General features: G+C 48.0%; 1 protein-coding gene and 1 long non-coding RNA gene across 2 annotated transcripts; one reads left to right on the forward strand and one right to left on the reverse strand.

The window, feature by feature from the left end:
- Nucleotides 1-10,279: 10,279 nt before the first annotated feature.
- On the reverse strand, nucleotides 10,280-14,476 carry PURB (purine rich element binding protein B). Its single transcript, XM_051853072.3, has one exon. The coding sequence runs from the start codon at nucleotides 14,268-14,270 to the stop codon at nucleotides 13,332-13,334; it is 939 nt and encodes a 312-aa protein (XP_051709032.3). The 5' UTR covers nucleotides 14,271-14,476; the 3' UTR covers nucleotides 10,280-13,331.
- An 867-nt stretch (nucleotides 14,477-15,343) lies between these two features.
- LOC149121861 (uncharacterized) lies at nucleotides 15,344-16,781 on the forward strand. The gene is made up of 2 exons (XR_016223219.1): nucleotides 15,344-15,579; nucleotides 16,562-16,781. It is a non-coding gene; the product is annotated as an uncharacterized LOC149121861 (long non-coding RNA).
- The last annotated feature ends 228 nt before the right edge of the window (nucleotides 16,782-17,009 follow it).

The following is a 17,009-nucleotide window of genomic DNA, read 5'->3' on the forward strand; positions in this document are numbered from 1 at the left end:
AATACACATTTTCCATAGACCTTTCTCTGGATTCACAAACTCAGAGATAGAACCTAGCTCACAACATCAAACATACCAAATCTTTAATTTCCCTATTCCTTGGGATGCTGGCACCGATATAACCCTTCAGCTTGTCTACATCTATTACTTACACTTGTGCACTAGCACACTTCACATGAAGCTAAAAAATTCCAACTGTTACTGAACAAAATATCTAAAATATAAGTCCAGGGCTGGCGCTGTGGCATAGTGGATAAAGCGTCGCCTGCATGCCGATATCCCATATGGGTGCCTGTTCGAGACCCGGCTGCTCCACTTCCGATCCAGCTCTCTGCTGTGGCCTGGGAAAGCAGTGGAAGATGGCCCAAGTGCTTGGGCCCCTGCACCCGTGCGGGAGACCTGGAGGAAGCTCCTGGCTCCTGGCTTCTGATCAGTGTAGCTCTGGCCATTGTGGCCAACTGGGGAGTGAACCATTGGATGGAAGACATCTCTCTCTGTCTCTCTCTCTCTGCCTCTCCTCTTGCTGTGTAACTCTGACTTTCAAACAAATAAAGCTTTTAAAATATGTATATACATATATATATACACATATATACATATACATCCTCCTGTCTGCCAGCTTCAGGCCAGTCACCAAAGCCATGGTGTGTGTGTGTATGTGTGTGTGTGTATGTATGTATGTATGTGTAGAAGGATTATTACAAGGCCACAAGACAATCAAATAAGAAGCCAGGAATAATAATTCTTTTTTTTTAATTTGGACTTTTTTTTTCTCTTAGTGTAAGGTTCATTTGACACATTTTTAAAAAATATTTATTTATTTATTTGAGAGAGTTACACAGAGAGAGAAGGAGAGGCAGAGAGAAACAAAGGTCTTCCATCTGATGGTTCATTCCCCAGTTGGCTGCAAGGACTGGACTGTACCGATCCAAAGCAGGGAGCCAGGAGCTTCTTACAGGTCTCCCATGAGGGTACAGGGGCCCAAGGACTTGGGCCATCTTCTACTGCTTTCCCAGGCCATAGCAGAGAGCTGGATTGGAAGAGGAGCAGCCAGGACTCAAACTGGCACCCATATGGAATGCTGGTACTGCAGGCGGCAGCTTTACCTGCTATGCCACAGTGCCAGCCCCAGGAATAATTCTTAAATCAGCCTCCTTTATTAGTGGCCTGGGGAATCTTCATGGGTTAGGTACAAGGGAGCCGGTATAAAGCATAAACACTGGCCAGGCCATTTCTGATTGGAGGCTGGCTGCTCCATTTTCTATCCAGCTCCCTGCTAATGCTGCAGGGAAAACAGTGGGAGACAGCCCAAGTGCTTGGGCCCTGCCACTCACATAAGGGACCCTGAAAGAACCTGACAGAATTCCAGGCTCCTGGCCTCAAATGCCCAGCCCCAGGCCATTGTGGCCATTTGGAAAGTGAACCAGTGAATGGAAGCTTGCTCTCTCTCTAACTCTGCCGTTCAAATCAACCTTTAAAAAACTGTGGATTGTTAGGAATTAAAAAAATAAAACAAACAAACAAAAAAAGAGGCCAGTGCCACAGCTCAATAGGCTAATCCTCCGCCTATGGTGCCAGCACCCCGGGTTCTAGTCCCAGTCGGGGCGCCGCATTCTGTCCCGGTTGCCCCTCTTCCAGGCCAGCTCTCTGCTGTGGCCCGGGAGTGCAGTGGAGGATGGCCCAGGTGCTTGGGCCCTGCACCCCATGGGAGACCAGGAGAAGCACCTAGCTCCTGGCTTCAGATCAGTGCGGTGCGCCGGGCACAGCAGCTATTGGAGGGTGAACCAACGGAAAAGGAAGACCCTTCTCTTTGTCTCTCTCTCTCACTGTCCACTCTGCCTGTGAAAGAAAGAAAGAAAGAAAGAAAGAAAGAAAGAAAGAAAGAAAGAAAGAAAGAAAGAAAGAAAGAAAGAAAGAAAGAAAGAAAGAAAGAAAGAAAGGAAAGAAAGGAAAGAAAGGAAAGAAAGGAAAGAAAGGAAAGAAAGGAAAGAAAGGAAAGAAAGGAAAGAAAGGAAAGAAAGGAAAGAAAGGAAAGAAAGGAAAGAAAGGAAAGAAAGGAAAGAAAGGAAAGAAAGGAAAGAAAGGAAAGAAAGGAAAGAAAGGAAAAAGATTCAGTAATCCATGTTCTAACAAGCCTCCGAATGACTGAAATGCATACTGGTGGGTTCTATGTGCTGCTAAAATCCCAGATTTCGCTCAGTGAAATTTTAACATTTACCTTTTAACAATGCTGCAGGACTCCATTTGCAAACTTCTTTTCAGGTTAGCTGTTTTAGGGGCTTCGGTGGTAGTGTGGGTCATTCAGGCACAGTGGTTCCAAGGTGTGCGCTGCTTGCTATACCAGGCCTTAAAAAAATTGTTTTCAAAAAATTTGTTTTCCTTCTGGCAGGTTCCCAGCCCTTCATCCTTTCATCCCTTTCCCCTTTATACCTTAGGATCCCACCACCAACTGTTTTTTGTTTTTCTTTAGATTTATTTATTTGAAAGAGTTGGGAGCGGGGGAAACAGAGAGATCTGTCTGCTCGTTCACTCCCCAAATGGCCACAACAGCCAGGGCAGGGCCAAGCCGAAGCCAGGGGGTTCTTCCAGGTCTCCCACAAGGGTGGTAGGAGCCCAAATACTTGGGCCGTGTTCTGCTGCCTTCCCAGGCACATTAGCTGGGACCTGGATCAGTTGTGGAGCATCTGAGATTCAGACTGGCACCCATATGAGATGCTGGCTTTGCAAGCAGCAGCTTTACCTGCTATGCCACAATGCCAGTCCTATGTCACTGTTTTTTTGTTTGTTTGTTTGTTTTTGTTTTTTAAATTTTATTTATTTGAGAGAAAGTTAGAGAGAGAGAGAGAGAGAGGAGAGACACTCCCCAGATGGCAGCAATGGCTGGAGCTGATCTGGCCTCTTCTAGGTCTCCCATGTGGGTGCAGGGGCCTGGATCAGAAGAGGAGCAGCCGGGACACAAACTGGCACCCATGTGGGATTCTGGTGCCACAGGCAGAGGCTTAGCCCTGTACGCCACAGGTGCCAGTCCCTCCACTAGTTCTTAAAAAGGCAGAACAACACAAAAAATTCACTGTCCCAAAGATCCCGATTCAGTTGGTATAGGCTGGTGCCTGGGAACCAGTATTCAAAACTCTCCTGGTGGTGCTGCAGCCAGCACTGAAAACCATGGCCGGATCCTAGAAGGGGACAACCACAGCAGTTGTATGTGTGTTCGCAAATATTTCAGAGCAAGAGTCTTTCCTTTTTTTTTTTTTTTTTTTTTTTTTTTTTGGACAGGCAGAGTGGACAGTGAGAGAGAGAGACAGAGAGAAAGGTCTTCCTTTTGCCGTTGGTTCACCCTCCAATGGCCGCCGCGGTCGGCGCGCTGCGGCCGGCGCACCGCGCTGATCCGATGGCAGGAGCCAGGAGCCAGGTGCTTTTCCTGGTCTCCCATGGGGTGCAGGGCCCAAGCACCTGGGCCATCCTCCACTGCACTCCCTGGCCACAGCAGAGGGCTGGCCTGGAAGAGGGGCAACCGGGACAGAATCCGGCGCCCCGACCGGGACTAGAACCCGGTGTGCCGGCGCCGCTAGGCGGAGGATTAGCCTAGTGAGCCGCGGCGCCGGCCAAGAGTCTTTCCTATAACATGGGAAGACTATTGACTAGAAGGCAGTAGGACCTGGGGCCAGAACTGTGGCGCAGCAGGTTAAAGTCCTGGTCTGAAGCGCCGGCATCCCATACGGGCGCCGGTTCTAGTCCCGGCTGCCTCTCTTCCAATCCAGCTCTCTGCTATGGCCTAGGATAGCAGAAGATGGCCCAAGTCCTTGGGCCCCTGCACCTGTGTGGGAGACCCAGAAGAAGCTCCTGGCTTCAGATCAGCGCAACTCTGGCCATTGTAGCCATTTGAGGTGTGAACCAGTGGATGGAAGACCTCTCTCTCTGTCTCTACCTCTCTCTGTAACTCTTTCAAATAAACAAAATAAATCTTAAAAAAAAAAAAAAAAAAAGGCAAGCAATAGGACCATCTTCTGCAATCCTACCCCATTTCAGAAAGGTGTTAATTCACATGCCACTCCAGTTCAGTGGTTTGCAAAGAGGAAAATAGAACCCCATATAGGTTCCTGAGACCTTAAGGGGTTCAAGAGATCAAGACTACATTTCTGGGGTCAGTGCTGTAGCATAGCGGGTAAAGCCTCCACTTGTAGTGCCAGCATCCCATATGGGCACTGGTTCGAATCCCAGCTGCCCCTCTTCCAATCCAGCTCTCTGTTATGGCCTAGCAAAGCAGAAGATGGCTCAAGTCTTAGGCCCCTGCACCCATGTGGGAGACTCATAAGAAGCTCCTGGCTCTTGGCTTTGGATTGGCGCACCTCCAGCCATTATGGCCATTTGGGGAGTGAACCAGTGGATGGAAGACCTCTCTCTGCCTCTCCTTCTCTGTGTGACTTTCAAATAAATAATCCTTTTTAAAAAATATTAAATTAAAAAAGGACATTTCTAAGAGCATTGTTTCCCTTTTTCATTTTTTTTTAAAAGGATTTATTTGTTTGAAAGGCAGAGTTACAGAGAGGAAAGGAGAGCTAAGAGCGCAAGTGAGAGAAAACCTATCTGCTGGTTCATTTCCTGAATGTCCACTACAGCTGGGACTGGGCCAGGACAAAGCCAGGAGGGTCTCCCATGTGGGTGGCAAAGGCTGTATTATGACCATCCAGGCACATTAGCAGGCAGCTGGATCATAAATCGAGCAGATAGGATTCTGGCATCAGACTGCAACTTAAACTGCTGCACAATGCCAGCCCCAAGACAGTCTCAGACTTTAGATATGCAAATACTGTTTTACTTTCTGACACAAAAACTCCCATTTTCTTTGGCCCCTAATATGCATACGGGCTCCTGTCTACCTACCATAATATTACCCCCCTCAAGAGAAGTAACCCATAATCTTATGTAGGGGGGAACATAGATGAAGGCCTATTTCCTGTATTTTCTTCAGAGCTGACATATGGGTGTAGAGTTGCTTATGGGGATTCTCTTTTTTTTTTTTTTTTGACAGGCAGAGTGGACAGTGAGAGAGAGAGAGACAGAGAGAAAGGTCTTCCTTTGCCGTTGGTTCACCCTCCAATGGCCGCCGCGGCCGGCGCGCTGCGGCCGGCGCAACGCGCTGATCCGATGGCAGGAGCCAGGAGCCAGGTGCTTTTCCTGGTCTCCCATGGGGTGCAGGGCCCAAGCACCTGGGCCATCCTCCACTGCACTCCCTGGCCACAGCAGAGGGCTGGCCTGGAAGAGGGGCAACCGGGACAGAATCCGGCACCCCGACCGGGACTAGAACCCGGTGTGCCAGCGCCGCTAGGCGGAGGATTAGCCTAGTGAGCCGCGGCGCCGGCCCGGGGATTCTCTTGTGGTCTGTCCTGAGGAGGCCTGGGGAGATTGTCTTAAGCAGTCCAGCAAGCTGGTCACGTTGTCTAACAGGATAGGTTGGAAACCATGCTTTACAATCATCTGGAGCTGGACAGCTTTTATTTGTTGGCACAGTCAAGGGGAGTTCCCAGCCAAGGTACCAAGATGCTGCAGCAGATGTGAGGCCATAGAACTTTGTCTTTAGATGACAAAATGAGATCAGCGGGTGAACAAGAGGCAGTTTTATTGAAATAATAGACAGAAATCCCTGTTAGCCAGGAGGGGACTTCTGCTGATTTCTGTTCTTGCTTAAGACTAGGGTTTTCCAGAGGCCAAGCAACATGGTGATGCCATTGCTCTGATAGTGGGTGGAACACAGGTTTGTTACTTGCTCATAGGTGTTCTCTTAATATAGATACTATGTCCAGAAGGTAAAAGCTCTAGGGGGTATTAAGTCTTAAAAGTAAAAGAGCTCCTGAGACCACATAGCTGGGAACCTCTGGCCAGGAACTAGGAGCCAAATAATTTTACTTTTCCTTTAGCAGGAGGAGAGGGCTGGCATAATTCACCCCTTAGGCAGCTACAATGTTGGTAAGTTACAAGGGAACGCCTGATACAGGAATTTCTTTTGAGCTACTGTAAATAACCTAAAAATGAAGGGAGGTGAGTTGGTTGTCCAGGTTAAAGGTCAAAGCCTAAGAACTAATTTACAATCCTGATGTACTTCAGAGATGGGAATCTGAAAGTTCCAGTACTGGCTATGGTTCAGATCTAACTCCCCTAACTCCCTCCCCCGTCGTCACACAGTCCTTTAAAAAAAAGAGACAGCAGCACAGATTTGTCATCCACTTTTCCGCATACTTTATTTGTTACAAACATACAATTTTTAAATATAGACTGTAAAACTCCATTTGCAAAAGTCTGCTACTGTAAGGAGTGCACACCAGCAGGAAGGATTCTTAAACTTTTTTCTCTATGAGTTTTTCTGTCAGTTTTGCTAGTTAGTGGTAAATACGGGACCCGCCATTTTACAGACCTGTCTGAAGCTTCTGGCTGTATCCACATTGCTCTTTTGAAGCAGCCCTGCTCGTCTCAACATTGATCAGAATCTGAGCTTCAACCTACAGGCAGTGAGATCAACAGCCCGTCTGGACGCTGCTTTTGAACGGTTTTCAGGAAGTTTGATTTCTGAATGGGTACTGCACTTCACGGATTTGTTTGAATTGCCCATGCAGCTCTATGCTTGTTAAAGTGCATTCTTCTTTTAAAAAATAAGCAAGAGGAATAATCTTTACTCTTTAACCAAGGTACTTAAGAAAATGAACTTTTTGGTCTCTCAGCAGATATTCCCGAATTGATCCTATCACTACAAATTTTAGTGTTTTATTTACAGACATTTATAGGGTTACAGGTGAAGGGGATCTTATAAAATTAAAGGTGCAGCTTCTCTTGAAGCAGAAATCAGTTCTACAAATTCATACATAGGAATACACACTTAGTTTACAATGCATAAGCATGTGGGTATTTACAGAGAGATTGAAGACATCCCCAAAAAAACCCTTTTAAAGTACTTTCCAACCTAAACTCTAATTGTACATCTAGAACAGGAAGCTGTCTCCTGCTATCAAGATTTGGTTTTAATTCAAATTACTTCTGTAGATTCTCTACTGGCAGGACATCAGTCCCTGCTTTGGAGTGAAGAACCTAGTTGAAGGAAGCCACTGGTACATACAACTGGCAGTGAAGATTCCAAGAGAACAAAAGGTGTGTTATCTGGATACATAATAGCAGACAGATGGATCTCTAAAAATGACCTTGGACAAACACCTGCGTGAAGGTCCAAAAGGAAAAAGAAATCTCTACTAAGACACTGTTCTAGAACTTCAGAAAAAAGAAGCCCCAATTTGATGATAAGCTTGGTTGCTATTCAAATATTGATGTTACTGAAAAATATACTTGTCTGCTACCAAAATATGCCAAACCGTAGACTACTGATTTAAAGTCAGTTTCCAGAGTTTTTGCCCAATTTATCAACTTTAAGAATCCAAAGAGCTTTTGTGTGGGGAGACACACAGGCTGGAGAAGAGTTTATGGCTAATATCTTAATGGTTTAAAATACAACTTCTGAATTCTTACAATACAAATTTGTTTAGTGATATAACCCATTCATCTGTCCAGGGACTCTCTCTACTTCTCTGTCTCTGAAAAAGGAATTTAGAAGAGGAAGAAACAAACCATTTGCCATCTACTTCCAAAGATTTTTCTAACCAGCCCAACCTGTAACACAGGTTAAGACTGGGGGTGCAATATTTTGCCTTTAAGAAATAAGAGGTGGTCTAAATCAATTTCCTTGAATTTGTTGTTGAAGAAAAGCTTCAGCTTCTATTCAAGTTCTGCCCCCCTTTATCAGAAGTCCTACTGAGTTCTGAAACTACTCCTACTATACTACTGTTGTTTTAACATAGCTCTACCTATCCCAATTGGAATGTTTAATTCAAGAGGCAGGAGTTATGCTTTCATATTAAAGTAAAAATGTATTGATGGCATAGTTCCTATTTTGAAAGGAAATATAAAATACATTCATAAAGGCTTTAGTTGGATTCAGGTACAGATTTCAATTGGCAATCAATCAGTAGGGTAATAAGTATTAATGATTTTTTTTTTTTTCCATTTTCTAAACTCAATTTTTAGTACTGGCAATGGGGCTACATTTGTTCTGTTAAATCCATCAGGAACGAAACTTGATTTTCAACTGAAGACTGGGAAAGGTGATTTTAAATAGAGAAGTCAGATCTATCCACAGAACTCACCATCCCAACCCATAGTCATCTCAAAGTTTTGTGGGCTACCATCTGGCTGAAAACTGATGACTGTGTAAGTTAAAAACAGGAGATGAGGTTGTAACTTACCATTTCTACCTTACATCTAGAATTCCAAACAGGGTATATGACATGAACTTTTCTTTTTTGTCTCTATTTTCTTAAAAGTAAATGTAGTTCTTTTTTTCTTTTTTATTTTCTACAAACGATCTCCCCCCTCCCCAGTCCCACCCACACGCCCCTTATTCAGTATATCGAATGGGAGTTGTAACTCTTTAGGAAGACAGCTAATTGATTTACAGTACTCTAAAACCAACCCTGAAAACTGATAATCTCATTCACTTACTATAACTTCAGTGCTGTTGTTGACAGAAAAGAAAGAGTTACCTTAAGGCTCAAGGGAAAGTAACTTATTAAATTGTGAGTGCAGCATTGTTTACTCTCCCATCCATTGGAAACTAGCAAAATGCATTCTGGATCAATAATACAAACTTTCTAACATTAGCAAAGATTTCTACTCTTCTTATAGAGAGTTAGAACAATATTCATAAGCAGATTATCTAGGGGAGCCTGAGAAACCATGATCCACATTACACAAAGATTCCATGTATTTCATGATCAAAAAGTGCTTTAATCTTTGAGAAATATGTCAGGGTTAAAATGGAAATATACAATGTAAAATCACTTGACACTTTTTCAAGTGAAGTACAAAGTGGAAAAGGAGCAAAAAGATGGAGGCTCTGCTCTCTGAACAGGCCTTATGCATGTGACTCTTAGGGTGTACTAAATTAAAATTGTTTTTAAGAATTAATAATAGCGGGACTTTATGCCACTATTCTAAAACCTGAGATTGGACATCAAAGCAGTCAACTTTGTTATTCATCAGAGCAATTCTGACACTTCCTAAAAATAGAAGACAACTCAGTTGGTTTAACTTCAGGGTTAAGAACATGAACTTTCCCCAATCAAAAAGGAGACTGATCACAAACATCACACTAAGAGTGCTGCAAAGCAACGACTCTCAGTAAACTAGTCATTTTTCACATAAGCAAAAAAGTCACTTCTCTCCTTCCCCTTCGCACTGATCAAGGCCACACTATTTTCAAACGAATATCTACTGAGAGATCAGTTGTGCATTGGACAAAGTACCATAATTGGGTTAAAAATGAAAACAAAATTTACAGTGAAGAATACTTATGTGCATGGCTTACACACTCCAGCTTCTCCTTAATTTCATCCACCTGAAGAAGCACGGTAGATGCAATTAGTCACCTTGTGTGGTTACATTCTACACCCCTGTAAAGCCAGTCAAGGTCACATTTAACCAAGCATCCTCAGCAACTATAGTGCCTGAAGTGTGTAGCCGCTTACAGACCACTCAATATGAGGGCATTATTATAACCAGCCTCTTTTGCCCACAACCCTGCATTTTCAGATAAGACAGGATAATTGTTTTGTTTTGAGAAAACCGAAGCTTGAATCTCTTTAAAAGACCTGCAATTTACTGCAAAGTGATCCAGAGTTAACAAGGAAACAGGAGGTTAATGGCTGCCTGCACCCAAAGCCCCTCAATCATTTTGCAGTAAATAATTATGGGAAGTGATGTGACAAGCAGCTATGTGTGCATCACAGCCACCGTCATTTAAACCACCTACATGCCTCCAACAGTTCCATAGGGTGTTTGGGTTTTTGGTTTGGTTTTCACTTTGATTTTTGGTGCCATACAGATTTACACTGTTTTGTGCAGCATATGCACTGAGCAATTTGCAGACTAGAACTGCCATTCCACTTGCTGATATGATGGGTAGGGACAATAGAAACCAGCAACGAGTAGAATCTCTTCAAAGATTTTTGCTCTTTTGATTCTATTCCTAAAATTTGATATTTCATCTCTGAACTATGGTAGTTTCAGAAACAAACCCCTACCAATTATTTGGAAAGGAGTTTTAGTTCCCTACCTCTCAAGAATAGGACTATTCTGATTAGCTGACATATTTGCCAAACTTAAAAATACAACCTCTAAATAGTTCACAGGAACAGCTGAAAAACAAAACAAGAATTTGGTTTTTTCCCAGTCTGCACGATGCTGTTATTTGGCTGGGATTAACAAAGGCTATTTCCTTTAACAGGCTAATATTTATGAACAACTCTCTGCACTTTGGCGATTTCTATTGTCCCTAGTGACCGGAATGAAGATCAGTGAAATGCTACAATCAATCCACATCCTTCTGCAACCTTCCTGCAGTGGGAAGAGAGGCCCCGAACCACCCCCTGCAGGAGAAACAAACCTTAAGAGATTGGTTAAGACTTAAAAACCCACCACTATGACATTTACCACTTAATCTTACATAGGCAGGTCAAAATTTTAATATAAATTACTTTTGCCAACACATAGCTTATGCATTCTTTGCTCCTTTTTTTGGAGGATTCTCAAATTGATATCTAAAGACTTACATATGATATCTTACTGTTATATGGTCTAATGACTAAGAAAATTTCTCTGGTAACCAAAGCTGACTCCATATATGGTAGTGTTCTTGGCATATACTCTATATGCCTCAGACCACTTCCACATTCTTTCTATTCAGCTAATTATAGCTTAGTAGCCACTGGTGAAGGATTGTGAAGACCCTGTCATTTCTACAGAATAGAAAGGCAAGGCTAGTTACTGCAATTCAGCCAAACAAAAAGAAAAAATAAACCAACCCCTTGAAAAGGAGAGGTACTGCACCTTTGCAAAATTGAACTGGCTCACTGCAGCTGAGCAACAGAACCACCACTGAAGCAAGAAAACAAGTTGGTCTATACAGAAATTGTACATGGTTTGAAAACGAAAAAGTTACAGCAGTCAACTAATAGCTGCAACCTTAATTTTCATTGCTGCCTTAGAGTCTGAAACTTAACAGTTTCTGCAAATCTAATGCTAGCTTCTCAGCTCTTTTACTAAAACTATTTAGGAATTTGTTCTCCGCAGCAAAGAAATAAACACTCAAAACACATAGGTAAATACAGCAGGACATTATTGAAAACAGCTGCCTTGTAGTACAAAATACAGTACAAGTATACGGATGTCATTAAAACATCAAAAATACTATTGCTCCCATACAATTTAGGAAACATTCTTTGCAACGGAGAAAAATTTAAAAGAAATGCTTTAAAAAAATCTGTTTAAAAATTCTACTGTGGATGATGAGTAGAGAAATAGTCTGAAAAGGGCACCAATGTTTGTGGCTGTTTCACTTTTTTTTTTTTAAATCTAAGATCAGCAATATTTGGAATCATAGTCCATTTTTAAAAAAAAGCCTAATTATATATACACAATGATTTCCCTCCCTCTCAGCCACAAATACATGAAAATGACCTTTTTGTATATTACTTATTTCCCAATAAATACAAAAAGATTGTATAGATTGAATAATACCAAAATAAGATAATAAAAAGGATATGCAATAAATTAAAAAGGCAGCTCAAATAAAGGGCAGGCATGCAGTTAAAAAAAATACTAAGATCGTGGAGGTGGGGTTACTCGCCTCCTGTTGAGAAGGTGTCACACAAATACCTGAAAACTTTGGAAAGAACATTAGCTCCCATTCAATTCAAAGTTACCTAGGTCTATGACATTTCTAGGAATACCTTTTGATGGAGGTGGGATTAACTTGATTAGTAAAAATCATTTCTACTGAAAATCCATTTAAAATATAGAAGAGGCGATCCTTGAAAACCCCAACTTTTATTCTTGAAAAGACAGCTGGATAAACTGGCAAAAGCCAGCGTGTTGAAATTTCAAGATGGTATAAAAATCTTCCAGGATATAGTCAGCATATTCACGTTCACTTCAGTTCCACTCACAGATGGATTTCAGCTTCCACCGGGTGCTACGCTTGAATCACTCATCCATCATTGGCCAACTTTGATTGTGAGGTACTGATACAATGGAACAAGTTCCTAAAAATTTATTTTAAAAGAATAAATGATGCTGGAATTCTGAACCTGAGGATTTTTAGTATGTGAACAAATCCACAGATTAAACTGAAGGTAAATTAAGACTTCAGTTTCGATTATTTCCAACTTTCCCACGAGGACGTAGAATCCATTAAAGCTCAGGCTTGCAGCCACACTGTTCCTTTAGTAGGTCATCTTCAAGTCTCACGGTTTAAAATTCAGCCAACCCGTGGCCGAAACAGCCAAATCTGCCATAATTCACTGGCTCACACGATGGAGATACAGAGGTCTGGCTCTAATTCATACTCAAGCCGTTCCTTGATAATGACCTCCACTGTTAGAGATCAGGGAAGAACTTTAGTGAGCAGCAACTAATCCACTCAAACAGTTTGCCTTGTGCTTTTTGCCTGATTTCTTGTGCCTACCTCAGCAATCCCCAATGCTTTTAACTTCCAAAAAAAAAAAAAAAAAAAACCAAACCACAAAAACCCTTTTGCCAACTTTTAAACTATTTTAGTAATGGATTCTGGTTCAAGCATTGATATCTGATTTCATCTGCATCCCGGAAAACAATTCTGCAAAGAAAAGACATGGGCCTTGGTCCAGGTTCCATGCAAAACCATTTTTTTTTAAATGGATCCGATTTGTTTCTGCATTCTCCGATGGCTTCTTGAAATTTTACTCTGCCCTGTCCATGATTACATCTAAAGTTGCATTCCTTTTCATAAACCAGTGCCCTCAAACTGGGGGACTGCAAAGGCCTCTCTCTTCTAAGAATTCCGTGAAGATCTAGGTCCGAAACGCTGATTGCAATGGAGGTGAAGGGATGGGTACGGCGGCAGTGCGCCCTGGAGAGATCCTTGCACCAGATCACCCAGGACCACCACAAATTCAACCGTTGCCAACGGGCGGGCCTGGGCGGCTGCGAAGCGGCTTCGCCCAGAGGCCCGGGAGACGCTGTTCTGTCTTCGCAGGCTGCTGCCAGTTCCTTGGAACTTACGCTTCTAAGTGTCCGTGGCTGTTCTCGCGTGGTTATTTCTTACCTACATTATTTTTCTTTTGTGTTCTCCCTGTGGGGCCTCCCTCGCTCCCCTCTCCCCCGGCCCACCGGGGAGGAGCGGGACGGGAACTCTGGAGCCGGCGGGTCGGGGTGGGGTGGGGGGTGGGGGAGGCCCGCAGGGGAAGCTGCCGGTTTCAATCCTCGTCCACCTCCTCGCCTTCGGACTCGTCGCCGCCGCCGCTGCCCCCGGCACGGCGCTCGTAAAGCTTATCCCTCTGCCGCTCCTGGATCTCCTTCATCTCGTCGGCGTACCGGCAGAAGGCGCCTCCGAACTTGCCCCAGGCCTTGAAGGGCACGGTGATGGCGTTGCGGTAGGACGGCTTCACCTCGCTCACGCGCAGGAACACGCCGTACTTGTTGCAGCCCACGTCGAAGAAGAAGCGCTTCGAGTCCACCGTGATGGAGGTGCCCTCGGGCAGCTCCCCGTACAGGCCGCCCCCGGGGCCGCCGGCGCCGCCCCCCGGGCCGCCGGCCAGCTCGTCGTCCTCGCCGCCGTAGTCGTCGATGAGCTTGGCCAGCGCGTCGCGGAACTCGATGAGGCCCTGCGCGGGCAGCGCGATGGTCTGGCCGCTCTGCAGGCCGCCGGGCCCCGGGCCCGCGCCGAAGCCGCCGCCGCCGCGGTTGACGGTCTGGCGGATGCGCAGGAAGCGGCCGCGCTGGTTCTCCTTGAGGTCCAGGTAGTACTTGCGGTTCTCGCGCACCAGGAACTCGCTCTTGAGCGCGCGCCGCGGCCCGCCGCCGTCCTCGGCGCCCGCCGCCAGCTGCTCGGGGCTGCTGGGGCCCAGCTGCGCGTAGTGCTCGATGAAGTCGCCCAGCGAGTCGCGGAACTCGGCGGCCACCGCCATGGACAGCGTGAGGCGGCTCTTGGAGCCGCCCGCGCCCACCTCGGCGATCTTGAGGAAGCGGCCCTTGGCGTTCTGCTTCACGTCCAGGTAGAAGCGCTTGTTCTGGATGTCCAGCCGCTTCGAGGCCAGCTCCTGCGTCTCCTGCTCACCGCCGCCGCGGGGCGCGGGCTGGAAGCCGCCGGGCCCGCCGCCGCCGCCGCGCTCGCTGCCGCTGTCGCCGTCCGCCATCTTCTCGCCGCCGCCTCGCCGCCGCGCTCGCGCCGCCGCCCCCGCCTCCGCCCTGCGGCTCGCGTCCGGGCCCCCCGGCCTCGCCCGCCGGCTCCTCACGCGATCCCACCGCTCATCGCCGGCCGCCGCCGCCGCCGCCGCCGCCGCCGCCCCCCATCGCCTCCGCGCCCCGCCCCCGCGGCTTCCGCGCCGCCCGGCCCGCTTCCGGCGCGCGGCTTCCCGTGACGTCACTCGGCCCCGCCCGCCGCGGCCTGGCGGCCGGAAGCCGCGCGCGCCACGGGGCCCGGCGCGTGGGTGACGTCACGGGCGCGCCGCCTCGCGGCGGTCCGGCTTGGGAGCGTGCTGGCGTCCGCGTGGCGCGTCCGCGTGCTGCGTCCCTTGGGACGCTGTCGCGGTGCCCGCCGTGCCCGCCGTGCCCGCCGGGGTGTTCGCTGGCCCCTGTCGGAGGCGGCCGGAGCGGAGACGGCGGGAAAGCGCGAGGGGTTGGCCGCGGAGGGGGCGGCGGTGCGCAGCCCCCAGGGCCTGACCCTGGGCGCTGAGGGCAGCTCGGGGTGCCGGAGCCGTGGCCCTGAGGGCCCTGGGGCGGCTGGGGGCCGGTGAGCCGCTGGGCTGTGCCGCCCGCAGGCCGGAGCCGGCGCGCGGACAGGAGCGAGGCGGGCTCCGGGATGCGGAGGCCAGCGGCCGACGGACTGACCCTGCCCTCGTCTCGAGCCCTCGAACGTGGCCGCGCAGGAAGCGGCGGTAGAGGCGCCGCAGGCCGCAGGCGTCCGCGTGACCTGCACGAGTTACTCCGGTTTCCAAGCCGAAGTTTGTCTTTAAACACAGCTCTAAATAGATACGTGTGACAGACGACTTGTGTCCAGAATTAGGTGACGTCATATAAAAACCAGGCGAGCAGTTCGAACGCGTGCCCGACCACGGAGGACACAAAAGCCAGTGAGATCGGGAAACTGCTCAGGGGATACCCGCTGAAATCGCGGAATATCACGGAGCCCCACCAGAGAGGCTAAAATAAATACATCGGGTGCAGGCCGCCTCCCTGCTGGTGAGGGAGTAGGGTAAACACCGGCACTCTGGCCCCTCTTTCATTGTAGATGCGTTGATTTGAAAGGCAGAGTGGCAGGAAGAGACAGAGATCTTGCATCCACTTGTTCACCGCAGCCAAGGCTGGTCCAGGCTGGAGCCGGGATGCAGGGGCTCCCTCCAGGTCCCGCAGGGACCCAGGCGCGTCGGGGAAGCAGCCCGCAACGCTGGCCCTGGCAGCCTCCTGCATACCTGCCACTTCTAGGTGTTACCCGGGCACCTGCAAGTATGTCCGTGGTGAGCGTGCTGCATGATCCTGCTTACGGAAAAGGAAATACTCATCCTTGTCAGAAAACAGGTCCACAGACGTCTGGGTGGAGACGGTAGACTGGCAAGGGGCACAGGATTCTTTTCTCTTTTTAAGGATTATTTATTTATTTGAAAGAGTTACAGAGAGGCAGAGGCAGAGAGAGAGGTCTTCCATCTAGTTGTTCACTCCCCAAGTGGCTGCAACGGCTGGATTTGAGCTGATCCGGAGCCAGCAGCTGCTGCTGGGTCTCCCAGGCGGGTGCAGGGCCCGAGGACTTGGCCACCTTCTACGCTTTCCCAGGCCACAGCAGCGAGCTGGGTCGGACGTGGAGCAGCCGGGACTAGAACTGGCACCCAAGTGGGATGCCCGGACTGTGCTGCACCACAGCTCTGGCCCCAGAAGGATTCCTGTGGCGATGGAAATGGTCTGCTTCCGGTTTGCGGTAGTGGGTTCACAGTTGTGCCCAACTCAGTGAAATGTACAGTTTATCATAGAGAAATTGCACCCTAGGAGGTTATTTTTTCAGAGTAATTAAAGAGGATGGGGGGGCGGTGTTGTGGTGCAGCAGGTTAAGCCTCAGCCTGCAACACCGGCATCCCATGAGGCCGCCGGTTTGAGTCCCAGCTTCTCTGCTTCCCATCCAGCTCTCTGCTAAGGGGTCTGGGAAAGCAGCAGAGATGGACCGAGTCCTTGGGTCCCTCTCACGTGGGAGACCAGGTGGAGTTCCAGGCTCCTGGCTCTGGCCTGGCCCAGCCCTGGTCATTGTGGTCATTTGGGGAGTGAACCAAGGGGTGGAAGAGCTCTCTTTGCTTTTCAAATAAATAAGTAAATAAATCATTTTATAAAAGGCTGTGGGAGGCAGGTGGCACTGTGGTGTAGTGGGCTAAGCCTCCGCCTGCAGTGCCGGCATCCCATATGGGCACCAGTTCGAGTCACGGCTGCTCTACTTCCAATCCAGCTCTTTACTGTGGCCTAAAGCAGTGGAGGATGGCACAAGTCCTTGGGCCCCTGCACCCGCGTGGGAGACCCAGAAGAAGCTTCTGGCTCCTGGCTTTGGATTGGCGCAGCTCCAGCCGTTGCAGCCATTTTGGGCAGTGAACCAGCGGATGGAAGACCTACCCCCCCCCCCTTTGTAACCCTGCCTCTCAAATAAATAAATAAATCTTAAAAATAAGAAAGCCCTATGATCCTGCGAGGGGTCAGTTCAGAAGCGGGCGGTGATGTTGGGAGCTGCCGCAGACAGGGTGGGTCGGTGTCAGGACCTCACAGAAGAGTCCGGGCGTCCGAGCTTGAGTGTCTCCGTCCCTGCGGGCCCTGCAGGTTTCCTCCCCGAGGAGGGAATGCAGTGTCAGCCTCCTCCTCCTCCCCTACTTCCTGCTGACCACAGCTGGCTGGGCGCTGCCCTA

Source organism: Oryctolagus cuniculus, chromosome 16, assembly GCF_051225735.1.
Source record: "Oryctolagus cuniculus isolate XC-2025 breed Fujian yellow rabbit chromosome 16, ASM5122573v1, whole genome shotgun sequence".
Classification (NCBI taxonomy): domain Eukaryota; kingdom Metazoa; phylum Chordata; class Mammalia; order Lagomorpha; family Leporidae; genus Oryctolagus; species Oryctolagus cuniculus.